Genomic DNA, 13,962 nt, shown 5'->3' with positions numbered 1-13,962 from the left:
CAACACAGAATGAAAGAAGGTTTTGCAAAAAACTTAAATGTTTTACAAACCAACTCTTGAATTAAAAAAACAAACTATGCACTGTGCACAAACCATGTATTTTATGCACTCACTCGTCATGCAGCTCCTTTAGATCCTGAGAGGGATTGTCAACCGGATTCCCTGAAGAGGATATGAAGAATTTTTCAGCTTCATCTAAACTGCATCTCGTGTGCCTCCTCTTGATCATCTCTGAACGCAGGAATTCGTAGTACGTATCAAACCACTACAGAAAAGAGGAAAAAAAAATGTTGTGAGATTCTGACAGATCTAAGAACTTTCATTTTATATTTTTTATTTTTTATATTTTATCCTTTTTTTTTTTTTTTTTTTTGTTAAACTTACCACTTCCTCCTGATTTGCCATAACAAAGAAGGCATTGCACTTGTCTACTTCCACCATAGTTCGTTCATGATTTCCCTCAATGTATGTCCGGTTCAGCCAATCAGAAACCTGCAAACAAGTTCAAACAATAATAAGCCAATAAACTCTCAATCAAACACTGAAATTGACGAGATTTAACTGACTATTTCACAACCTCATCTACAGTTATGTGGGTCATTGACATCACAGGCTACATTGTTGTCTGTGTTTGCTCCAAATGTCATGATGATTATGATAGCCACCTCATAGTGCTTCTTTTAGCAAAACAGAAGTAATATATTGGATTTACACAAGAGATCATCATCACTGAGACTAAACCACTCACAGTCATATTCTTCACCACTTCTGGCTTTTGGAGGTACAGCAGCATCACCATGGCCTCCAGGAAATGCACCACCAGCTGCTCTTCTTCTCTTGTCATAGATCTGACATCAATCATTAAGTTAGCGATGATTATCAAGAAGTCATCTTCAGCAGACTGCAAGATTGCCCAGCACTGGTCTGGTGAAAGAACCCTTTAGGAGAAAGTAAAATACATCATCAAACAGCTGACAAAGATGAAGCTTTCAATAAGAATAGTGGGACTCATGAGATCGAGGATAAAAAAAAGTTTATCAGGTTAAATATCTGGAAACCATGCATCATGCAATATTAAATATTTCATTATATTATGTGTAGCATATTTACCAATACTGTGTTTAATTCAAATGCCTTTAAATGCAAATAAATGCTGTTTTGTAATTAACTCACTTAACAACAGACTGTTTATGTGGAAACGGTTTAGACTACAAACGTACTTACCTCTCAGAAGCCATTTCAAGGTTCAAATATCCTTTTTTCCGGAAAGAGTATGAAAGTTCATTCAGAGACTTCAGTCACTGCAGAACAGATGTAATGAATTCTCTCTGCTGTGGAGGGCTTTAAGTGATCAGAGCACCAAAACAGACAACCAATCCTGACCAAACAGCCTGATGACACAATTAGCATTTGAAAATAATTTCCCTGCCCACTGTAAACAGCAGTGATTCATAGCAATGGGCCATCATGCTAATGGTTCACACGATAAGGCAGTCATTTGAAGAAGTACGCATTCTGAATAGTGTATTTTTTACACAAGCAGAATGTCATGTAGGGTAAGATGGGGTAAGATGCCCACCTTATTTTTTCCTCTTCATCAGAGACAGCACAGAATCTCATCTCAACACATTTAATAAATGGTTATGCTCTTAAATTTTATTATTACACATGAACATCAACATTTGTAAGATTTAGTCTGTCTAAATAGTTTTGAGGTTGAATGATCTAATTTTGTGTCTCTGGAAAATAGTGATCTATGACATTGTATTATTTTGGATATCAAAAGTTTTTTTTTTTTTTTTTTCCTGTCTCTTACCTCTTAACCTTCACAAGGACGTCGACGCACTGAAGCTTCTTTGCTTAAATTTGCTCAAATTTACTGTTAGATGTAATTACCTTGACAAACTATACATCATTAAAAAGATCTAAGACTCAAGCTTAAATTTGACCTGTTTTACTCTCAAAATCTTATAGTGACCGTAATTTGTTAATATGCGTCAGGAGTTATGAATATGAAAAACGGAATCTATACCTTTTCTTTGAAATATGAGAGTCAGCCACATTCATTGAGAAAAAAACTCCTGTATGGTCGTCATGAAAACGCTTGACAAAACAACATCCCTCAGGGCTTTTAGCTCAAAAGCATGCACATTTGGAGAAATATTGATGGATTATCATATGTTTATGTCAAATTTCTATACAGAAGAGTAATATTTGTTCAATTTTTACCCAAAATGTGCCATTGTAATCATTATGAGCGCTGGATACTCTGATGTACTGTGTTTTCAATTCATACTGGCAGCCTTAGGGCGCTCTGTGCACATATTGTCCACAAATGGCACTTGAAAAGAACAGACATACCATGTGACATTTCAGGAACTAACAGAGGCTTCCAGAGAACGCTATAACATGCAGATAGACACTTTAAGATAATAAACACACGATTGCGAGGATATATGGTTTATCTGTGTTCTTCATGCCATGTCGGGTATTTTCATAATAGATTATATTGATCAAAATAGCTTTTCTCATTGTGCAGAATACCATAAAAGAATATTTTCTGTCAGATTTTTGATCCGAAGCCACATCACATCAGGTTATTTAAAACATGCTTTTAATCTCATAAATTGTCATGTTTTGTTGGTGTACTAAGCTAACATGCTAGCTAGCCCATATGCACCTGTTCTGAGCGAATATAACGCAAATAAATAATTTTGAATTGTAAATTGTTTGAATTGTTTTTTTTTTTTTAAGAAGGGCATTTGATAGAGTTTAAAAGAAGGTGAAGTGAGAAGTTTGATGAACTTGAAGGACCACCACCTTCAACTCAACCTTGCAAAAACAGAACTGCTTGTGGTCGGTGCCAACCCAACACTTCATCATGACCTTTCCATTCAACTTGGGCCCGGTCCTGCAGATTTGCTCTGTACAACATTAGGAAGATTAGACCCTTCCTATCGGAGCTTTCCACACAAATTCTCGTCCAAGCTCTTGTTCTATCCAGACTGGACTATAATGCTCTCTTGGCAGGCCTTCCAGCATGCACTGTCAAGCCTCTACAACTGATCCAGAATGCTGCAGCAAGACTGGTCTTTAACAAGCCGAAGAGAGCGCATGTCACACCTCTCTCATCAGTTTGCATTGGCTGCCAATAGCTGCTCGCATCAAATTCAAGGCTCTAATGTTTGCCTACAGAACATCCACTGGCTCTGCACCTCTACACCTAAACTCACTACTTCAGACTTATGCGCCCTCCAGAATCTTGCGTTCTGCAAGTGAACGGCGTCTTGTGGTGCCATCCCAAAGGGGCACAAAATCACTCTCACGGACCTTCTCCTGGTCTGTTCCTGGTTGGTGGAATGACCTGCCACGCTCTATCAGAGCAGCTGAGTCTTTAGCCATTTTCAAAAAACTGCTAAAGACATATCTTTTTCGTCAACACTTGACCCAGTAATATTAGCACTTTTTTTATTTATATTTTACTTTTCTTTTTTTGATTTTCTATTCTTTCTCCATCTATTTGCGTATATATTTATATTAAAAAAAATTCTATTACTATTACTAAATACTATTCTCATTTGTAAGTCGCTTTGGAGAAAAGCGTCTGCTAAATGACTAAATGTAAATGTATGATGAAAGAAATGAGGGATTAAATCTGCGTGAATGGAAGGTTGTTAGTAATTATAATGGAGACAAAAGAAAAGAATAATTAGAGCCATAAGCAGGTGTGAATGTGTGAGAGAAGACTGAAACTGAATGGAGCAGTTTGCACCACAAAACAATAGAGACAATACACTGAATAGATGCTTAGAAGTTGGCAATAAACATCAGTCAGCATTTTAGAGTCTTCTCAAAATAAAATCACATGACATGATCTTGAAAAACATTCAATAAAACTCAGTTTTAGACTTATCTTCAGATTTGAAATATAACATGGTCAGATGTGGCTTTAGCTGCAATGCACTTCTAGTTTGCAACAAGTTCAACTTCAATTTTATTTTCATAAAGATATTTCATAAAAATACATTTCTATCTGACAATTACATTATGAACATTTTTTTTTACAATAATAACGTAATAGTATGTGCAATTTTTACATTATGTGCAGTTTTTACATTATGAGTTGCTACAGAATTGTTTTAAAAGCGGGGTGCAGGCCAGCAGGTTAATGAGGGGTTTGTGGACACATTAATGTTTTTAGATTTGAAATTATAGTTTTTATTTTGAATTATAAAATTAAACTTTTTGGGTGAGATGGGCCCCCAGATTTGGCACTGAAGGCCCGAGTAGCATGTTATTACTAGTGTTACTATTTTTAAATGTAATATTTATTGTAATTCATGGGGCTTTATTCAATAACTCCATTAATTAGTGTGTCAGAATCACCAGACTCCACCTACACTCAGCCACAACGATCGCAATCACCAGAGTTTTAATCATCACCAGCTGTTGGACGGCCAACAGTATACTTTGGGCTTCACTCATTGTTCTAAATTCCCTGTATAAGTATACGGGAAGGACTTTTATCATGAAACATCTTATAGTGTATTCCGCTGGGTGGCGTTAGTTTCCACTATTCCGCCATTGTGTTTTACTTTCAATTTCTTACCAGCCGTTTGCTCCGCCATTTCTTCAGGTGTTAATGTGCGTGATTGAATGTAAGTTTATTTAATTATACAAAGTATAAGTGATGCATGTTTATTATGTTGTTGTGTTTAAATATTCAGCTTGTGCAACCGAATTTTACATTGTGCACGATTTTATAATATGATAGCTATATACGGTGATTCACGTGCATATGTTCACTGCTGTTAATCCCCTCTCTGTGATATTGGTACATGTATAACGTGTCAGTGTAGTGAGTTGCTCTTTATGTTTATGTAACTTAATGTTATTAGACATACACTGATGTATATTTCTATTCTGTTTATTTCAGAAAGACCACATTCAATACCTTGTACACATAATAGAAAATCTGTACAGCTGAATGATGCCAAGTATTTAAACAAATATAAAGAGTTGAGCAGTTCCATGTCTCCTGTCACGCTTCTTACCGGAGCCCCGTAGTGGATGAGCATTCGCCTACCTATATTCAGTATAGTTCTTAATATTTTGGTCCTTCGAGCCGGATGCTACACTCATTACGGTGATATGGAGCAATGGAGCCAAAATTACTCTCCTGATACCACACATCCTGTTCGACCACAGGCCAGAGCACGTCAGCTCTCAACACGTCTGCAAGCTTATGACATAACATTACCTAAATCTCTCATACCAGACCCTGCGCTGTACGACAGTTCATACCACCAGCCAAGAATGAATCACCCAGCATCACAGCTAAACCTTAGTGGACAGGCCGAGCCAGTCTCGACTGTGGAGCAGCTTCCTATGAGTGAGTTATCTCTGGTGCAGTATGGAGCAGGTCAAGCTACAGGTCATTTGAGCAGTGTTGATAATGGATCTGGTGTTTTTGCAAGACAGCTAGATGATGAGAGATCCTTTAGTCATTCTAGATCACCTGTAGTTCGACGAGAATATCACAGTCAATCCGAATGTGAGTCTCTCAGCAGTGGTGCTGTTTCACCTTCACTCTGTGATGAAGAACAGGCTAGAACCATCTCACCACCTGTGGTCAGATTGAAAGCTACTGCGGCACCATCTATCCCACTCCTGCATTCAGGTCAGCAATCCCATGCTGCTGTAGCCACCAAAAACATTTCTCAACAGTCAGCTCCATGGCACATGACACAAACGATGCCTAACGCCGCATATGATACGACTCCGCCATATCTTGGTGTCTCACCTTCACCTGCTCCACATGCAACGCTACATCAGCAAATTTTATCCAGTACACTAGATTTTCGTCCTTCGTGTCAACTTACCTCATCATTGCCACGTACTGTTACATCAGTGAAGCTGCCTTTAGTTACAACAGCCCACACAACTCATGTGCCACCTGTCTATCAGTTACAGACTACTGTTCCATGTCAACCACAACGGCAGTCATTACCGCCAGACCCTTATCGACCTCCACCATCGGTCCCAGGGTATTATGTCACTCAGCCGTCTACTCATATTCCAGGACAGACCTGGTATGGCTCTCCAGCAATGTACCCGCCACCACCTCCAACCCCTGTTTACCAGCCAATACCTACAGCGCTTCCACTCCAGCCAGTTCCAATCCCAACATTACCTAAGCTTGTGAATGATAGTGAGAGAGAGTTTACAGATCTGAAGATGGCTTTGGATAATCTCCTCAATCCTCACACTGAGCTCACTGAACATTATAAATACAGGGTGTTAATGGAACAGTTAGTCCTGGGAGGAAGCAAGGCTTATCGCCCAAGCATGCCGGCATCATCCTGCGCCCTATGCAGCAGCTATGACAGCATTACAACGTCAGTATGGCCAACCTCATCAGCTGAGGCCGACTGAGCACTGACAGCCTCAACCCGTATAACCTCCATGATCTTGCTGACTGGTTGAAAGTGAAAGCTGAGGCTCAGCGTCTGTCATCTAAAATGGTACAGCGCTACCAAACTGAGAAAGTTCAAGTCCCACGTAGAGAACGTCAACCCATTCCGAAGCCCCAAACTCGACTCACTGCAGTTTATCATGGCAGCGACCAACAGAAAGAGGTCAGTACAGTACATCATGCCCAGACAGGGCCTGCTCACGCTCAGCAATCAGTTAAGAAGCTGAAACGTCTGTGTCTGTTCTGTAAAAGTCAAGAGCACTATTTGTTGCAGTGTAGTGATATCACTGAGCGCTCACCTGAACAGATTCTGAAGTGGATAAAGGACAGCAAGAGATGTTGGAAATGTGGACGTACGAGTCATAAATGTGAAGAATGCACGCTAAAGAAACCTTGCAGAGAATGTGGTAATATACACCTCAGTGTCCTGCATTCCATCGCCAACGATGGTCCCAACCTTGTGCTACTTACGACGTCTGGAGATCGAGCATATCTGACTTTCCCTAGCTCAACAGGGCGTGTTTACCTGAAAGTCGTCCCAGTGCTGCTGTGGAAAGGCAAAAGATCTGTACTAACATATGCTATCCTGGATGATGGGGCCCAGCGGAGTATTGTTCTTCCAGCAGCAGTTCAACAGCTAGGACTTGTGGGTAGGGAAGAGCATATGGCCCTTCGCACCATCCGACACGATGTCACTGAGTTGAAGGGACAGTCGATCGATCTGCTACTTTCCACACAATCAAGTCCAAAGGAGAAGTACAGCCTTACAAATGTGTTTACTGCTCCTCTCCTTACGTTAACTGAGCAAACTTATCCCATCCAGAGACTCCAGTGATGCTATTACCACCTCAGAGGGATTCCTCTTCCAACCTTTGATAAGGTGCAGCCCCTTCTCCTAATTGGGTCTGACTACCCAAACCTGATGACAGCCAAGTAGCCCATCAGACTAGGGCCAGCTGGTGGACCAGCAGCTGTGCGTACGCAGCTCGGTTGGGTTCTCCAGGGACCAGATGGACTTCTGCCACATCAGGTACCTTCACCACAGTGCTTATTCACTACCCTTACCCCAATTCGCGATCCTGTTTACCAACATGTTGAACGATTGTGGCAATTGGATGTCCTCCCATACCGCAGTGAAAAGCTGGTAACACGATCAAAACAGGATCAAGCTGCTGTGAATATGAGACCAGAACACGACGTGTTGAAGTTAATGGCATCTGGCGTTACGCTACTCCACTCCTTCGTGCATGGGATGCCCCCCCTTTGAGAGGAACCAAAGAGTCAGTCTTGTCCAGCCTCAGGAACACTGAGAGGCGTCTCAGCAAAGACACAGAAAAGACTGAAGTGTATGAAGCTGAGATACAGAAACTCCTCGATTCAGGGTATGTTGTCAAGGTACCACCAGAGAATCTGCAGCTCAATGAGGAGTCATGGTTCATACCACATCACCTTGTACACCACAATGGCAAAGATCGGCTGGTTTTTAACTGCTCCTTTGTGCATCTGGGTGTCTCCCTTAATCAGCAGCTGCTTCCTGGTCCCAGCCTTGGTGCCTCATTGTTGGGAGTTCTCCTTCGGTTTCGGCAGTATACGGTTGCCATTAGTGGTGACATACGTGGTATGTTTCACCAGGTGAGACTCCTAGCTGAAGACAAACCCCTGTTGAGGTTTATTTGGAGGAACATGCGTAGGGAGGATCCGCCTGACATCTACGAGTGGCAAGTCTTGCCCTTTGGGACGACCTGCAGTCCCTGCTGCGCCACCTTTGCTCTACAGAGACATGTGCGCAGCCAGCAGCCCGGAAATGAAGAGGTGCTGCAGTCCATAGAGCGGAGTTTTTACGTAGACAATTGTCTGCAGAGTCTTGCCACTGCTATGGAAGCTAAGCAATTGATCGACAAGATGAGACCTCTACTAGCCTCAGGGGGTTTTGAAATAAGACAGTGGGCTTCTAATGTACCTTCAGTCATCCAGCACTTACCTTCCACAGCTCGTTCAGAGCGCATTGAACTGTGGTTGCAGCAGTATAATTTGGATCCTCTGGAACCAGCTCTGGGCTTGATGTGGCACTGTCTTGAAGACCATTTGGGTTACCGGCATCGTGCAATGGTAAAGCACCCCCCAACAATGAGACACATTTATAAGGTCCTGGCGTCACAATACGACCCCCTAGGGTTTATCATTCCCTTTACCACACGGGCCAAGATTCTTGTCCAGAAGCTCTGGGCCAAACCAAGGAATTGGGATGATCCAAACCTTCCCACAGACTTGCTAGAGAAATGGAATAGGTGGGAGGAGGAGTTGCCCGACCTGGGCAAGATCAAGCTTCCCAGATGCTACATTCCTTCCAACTTTGATGTGGAGACATCAAAATTTAGCTTGCACGTGTTCGGGTGATGCATCGGAAGTGGCCTATGGATCAGTGGCTTACCTCCTTGTTGAGCAGCATGGAGAGATCCATACCTCCTTTGTCATGGCCCGCTCTAGGGTAGCACCTAAACGGCAGTTGTCAATGCCATGTCTTGAACTATGCGCGGCCCTGACCAGTGCCCAGCTTGCCAACTTCCTCAGCCAGGAACTGACCATCGCCATAGAGAAGGTGACATTATGGACTGACTCTACTACTGTCCTGACATGGATACAGTCAGAGTCTTGTAGGTATAAAGTTTTTGTTGGGACAAGGGTGGCGGAAATCCAAGAGTTGACCGAGCTTCACTCATGGAGGTATGTGGATTCCTCCAATAACCCGGCAGATGATATTACTAGAGGGAGGAAAATTACAGAGCTGGCAAACCCAGGTAGATGGAGTCAGGGTCCAAAATTCCTTTGTGAACCACCAGATCGCTGGCCAGTCACGCCCTTGATAGAGGCCCAAGATGACATATCGGAGAAAAGGAAAGTTGTCTTTTGTGGTCTATTTGGGAATGGGGATGATCAAAGTTCTGGAATTCCTGATGCACCCCAGTATACTTCCTGGAGAGACTTGGTTGAAGCTACTTACCAGTTTCTTCACGGGGCGGCTACCCAAACCATGAGCACACAACACCCTGACTACCAGAGTGCGGAAACACTCATATTGAGTCGATGTCAGGAGGAGACCTTCCCAGAGGAGCTTAGAGCCCTGAAGGCAGCAAAACCTGTGCCTGTTTCCAGTCGTCTGAGCACACTTGCCCCAGAGTTGGATTCCACATTGAGACTGATCCGTGTGGGAGGAAGACTGCGAAAACTAGATGGCTTAAGTCAAATTGAGATCCACCCAGTGGTTTTAGACCCGCACCATAAAGTAACTAAACTTCTTATAAAGCACTTTGATGAACGCCTTCTCCACCCAGGACCTGACCGGGTTTTCGCTGAACTCCGTCGCCACTACTGGATCCTGAGAGGCAGACAAGCAGTAAGGCAACACCAGAGAGAGTGTGTGGAATGCCAGAAGTGGAGAGCCAAGCCGACTGTGCCTATCATGGCTGACTTTCCTTTAGCTCGTCTGCGACTGTACCAACCGCCTTTTTTCTCAACTGGAGTCGACTGCTTTGGGCCCTTCATTGTGAAGATTGGCCGTCGCACTGAAAAGCGATGGGGAGTCATCTTCAAGTGCTTGACGACCAGATGCATTCACCTTGACCTCCTCAATAGCATTGATACAGATGCATTTTTGTTGGCACTTAGACGATTTATAGCCCGCAGAGGAACCCCATTCGAAATCTTCTCGGATCAGGGGACCAATTTCAAGGAGCTGCGACTGAACTAAGGGAAGCCTTCAAAGTAATGGAACCTAACCTGCAAGAGTTGTTGGCTAGCTACCAGATCAACTTTAGGATGAATCCTCCCGCCGCACCACACTTCGGAGGCGCATGGGAGAGGGAGATCAGATCAGTAAAGTCTGCCCTGCAGGTAGTTGTTGGTAGCCAGTCAGTTCCAGAGGAAGTACTACGCACAGTACTAATTGAAGTCGAGGGCATCCTTAACAGCAAGCCATTGGGATATGTCTCATCTGATGTGGCAGACATAGACCCAGTTACCCCTAACATGCTGCTCATGGGGCGGCGAGACGCCTCACTCCCCCAGGTAATCTACACTCCCGAACCGCTATCCAAGCGCCGCTGGCGCCACTCTCAAACCATTGTGGATCACTTCTGGTCATACTACATCCGACATTACCTCCCAAGCCTTCAGACTCGCCAGAAGTGGCAGCGAGAAACCCAAGATTTAACTGAGAACATGGTGGTGATGATTATGGATCCGCAGCTTCCCAGAGCCCATTGGCCAGTTGGTCGGGTTGTCAAGTTGATACCCAGTGCCGATGGACACATTAGGTCAGCTCAAATCAAGGTCAGTGATCGCTTATACATACGACCTGTGGCCAAACTCGTCAGACTTCCAGCACTTCCGGATGGAGGTGACGCTGACCCCAAGGACTAGGGAATTTATTTTTACACATTAGCTATGCTAATCTGGGGGCCGCTGTTCTAAATTCCCTGTATAAGTATACAGGAAGGACTTTTATCATGAAACATCTTATAGTGTATTCCGCTGGGTGGCGTTAGTTTCCACTAGTGGATGAGCATTCGCCTACCTATATTCAGTATAGTTCTTAATACTCATTTCACCTGCAGCAGTTAGAAGGACTCATCACACACAAACACACACACACACACACACACACACACACACACTGTCCTGTCTCATCTCATTTTAGATTTCCCTCATGTCTTTCCCGGTGTGTTCCTTACCTTCTGTTCCTCGCCTCGCCTGAGTCTCCATTTATCTCCAGTCTCCAGTTCTGTATCCAACTCCAAGTACCGAATGTTCTACCTGCAAGAAAGAAAGGAAAGTGTTTGTTATCTGTTCAGTGTCTTCTATACTTATCTGTTCATCCATCGCAATAACCATTCTGCTGTGTTCAATAAAGCTTGACTTTTATGTTACTTATAGGGCTGTCAACGAATATTCTAAATTCGAATATATATTCGAATAGTTTAAAAAAAAAACGAATTTCGAAGGTGAAAATTAATATTCAAATAAAAAAAAAAAATGTGGAAAAAACCACCCGCGGTAGTAGAGGCGTAGATGTCTGCTTTGCAAGTGGGCTCGCTAGCGCGCCTGAGATGGCAAAGAAATATCTTTCCATCCCCGGATCCTCAGTGCGCTCTGAACGCGTCTTTTCCTCCGCTGGGAATATAGTAAATAAAAAGAGATCAGCACTGGCCCCTTCAAATGTGGACTATCTTGTGTTTTTGGCAAATAACCTGTAGGCCTTCAGGCCTAAGACCCGAAGGTGACAGTGCACTAAAAAGACAATGGAATAAATTGCAGTCAGTTTTTTTCCCCCTTTTTTTTTTATACAAGCACCAAGAATGTAAGTAGCCTTTTTCGTGTTTAATAGCACTTTATTTTTTATGAACCTCAGGGTAAAAGTTATTTGTTTTCACATTTCTCGGAATTGTGTGCCTCATTTTATTTAACGTTAAACAGAAACATTACTTAAGTGTAGGCTACTGTACTGACTGAATAGATATTGCATGAATAAAGGATAAACGCACTGCTTCCACTGGTTTGATTATTTACCGTTTCATGTCAAGGAAAAGTTCCATGTTTACCACAGCACAGCACAGCTCGCTCGGAGCGTTCAATATGCTGTAAAACTTCAATTAATATTAATAATATTTGTTTCAATCACTGAATGAAGCCTGCTATATTTGGGACAAGAGTCGCGACCTTAAATTGCTTGCACAAAACTCTTGATCAGCACTCAAAATTTGTTTGTTCATTTAAACCGTTATGCACAGAGAGCGTGAGGGTGAGAGAGAGTGAGGTCTGCGGTCTTGGCCATTAGTTGATTTACTTGTTTTTGTGTAGGTAATACGTTGTCAAATATGTTTAAACTTAAACAGACTACCTATACAAGTAGTTATGTCTCATTGTATTAATTTGTCCTGTTATTGACGTAATGCGCGTCATTGACAAAATGCGCAACCAGATGTTCGAATAGTTCGAATATTCGTGTTTTTTTTAGAGGGAATATTCGAACGTCATTTTTGAGCAATTTTGACAGCCCTAGTTACTTATACCATTTCTCTGGTCTGTGTATCCTGACAATTAGATGTGCAGTTAGAACATTTTCACTTGTATGTTAATTGAGTGAAATCATTCAGTTTGAATTCATAGTGTTGCTATTATGAAATATCTTGAGTTAAAATATGGGCAGTTAAATATGTAAATATTCATATGCCTAAATCAAAAATTATTCAGACATTTTTTATATATTTTTACTAGTGGGTGCAGGACACCATAGTTCATTTACATTTGCAAGAGAAAGTTTGTGAACCACTTGCAGAATCTGTGAAAATGTTAATAATTTTAACAAAATAAGGGAGATAATACAAAATGCATGTTATTTTTTAATTTAGTATTTTAGTAAGATGTTTACATATAATCCACAAGACAAAATAGCTGAATTTATTAAACTAACCACATTCAAAAGTTTGTGAACCACTGATTCGTAATACTGTGTGTGGATACCTGGATGATCTACGACTGTTTGTTTGTTGTGTGATGGTTGTTCATGAGTCTCTTGTTTGTTCTGAGCAGTTAAACTGAGCTCTGTTCTTCAGAAAAAGTCTTCAGGGCCCTCATTTATCAACAGTGCGTAGAAAAGGTTCTATATTTCGTCCTACGAATGAAATTTAGAATGTGCCTAAGTACAAGAAAATCCATATTTAACAAACGTGCGCATGCAGCTCTTACGCACATGACTAAGCAATCATTGTTGATAAATCCCACATGTGCATAAGTACCCTGCTCGTTCACGTTCACGGTCATTAGCATTCGGAAACGCCTCCAACGAACCATATATGGTGACAACACTTCCCTTTAAAAATCACGTGATTGTGTTTTTTCCTCACCGTAATAATGGCAAAGAGAGCTTTCGCCAAGCAGATCAGCACGATCTTGGAAAACGCGCTCTCTGTGGAGTGCATTGTTTGCCAAGTCTTCCAATAATGCAAGATAAGCCATTGCACTGAGGCAAACATTTATCACAGCTGTCTTTTATACAATGTAAAAAACAAGTAAAATGCAATTTTTCTTTTGCAAGTTTTTGCATGCATAAACTTTTTAAGTAAATTTCAAATATGGATTTAAGTTACTCTGCTTAGCTGAGATAAGTAAAATTAATAAAGAAAATAAGTAATTTTAACTTGACCAGTAAAAGGTTGAGTAATTTCTATTTGGTTGAAAATTCTTTTGCAATACATTTTACACAAAAAATATAACACTGAATGAAACCATGCTGTTAATGTGTATGCTTTACTTAGAGACATCTAAGCAAATAATACAATAGATAGTGTAGATACCACATCTACATATTAGAAGTAATGCTACACTTGAACACAGAGACCTCAATACTTGGTACACAACACACAATGACAGTAACATTCCATGAAATGTTTTTGAGTGTGATTGTGGCATTTTGAGTAGAAAATGAACCC

At 41.7% G+C, this 13,962-nt stretch overlaps 1 protein-coding gene across 4 annotated transcripts in view; it reads right to left on the bottom strand.

The window, feature by feature from the left end:
- The window catches only part of LOC127517408 (uncharacterized), a 36,223-nt gene that overhangs the window by 7,602 nt on the left and 14,659 nt on the right, over positions 1–13,962 (bottom strand). For 2 of the 4 annotated variants that reach the window (XM_051902966.1, XM_051902970.1), the window contains exons 2-5: positions 11,206–11,287; positions 749–938; positions 385–492; positions 114–265 (exon numbers count right to left, since the gene is read on the bottom strand). The exons of 1 other annotated variant lie outside the window; for it this stretch is intronic. In XM_051902966.1, the coding sequence (XP_051758926.1) occupies positions 114–265; positions 385–492; positions 749–938; positions 11,206–11,287 (532 nt within the window). Of the gene's footprint in view, positions 1–113; positions 266–384; positions 493–748; positions 939–1,224; positions 1,302–11,205; positions 11,288–13,962 lie in introns of all 4 variants that reach the window. One more of the 4 variants, XM_051902967.1, reaches the window with a different exon arrangement.

This window comes from Ctenopharyngodon idella, chromosome 8, assembly GCF_019924925.1.
Source record: "Ctenopharyngodon idella isolate HZGC_01 chromosome 8, HZGC01, whole genome shotgun sequence".
Lineage (NCBI taxonomy): Eukaryota > Metazoa > Chordata > Actinopteri > Cypriniformes > Xenocyprididae > Ctenopharyngodon > Ctenopharyngodon idella.
Note: the sequence above shows the minus strand (reverse complement) of the source record. Positions and strands in the feature narration are given on the sequence as shown.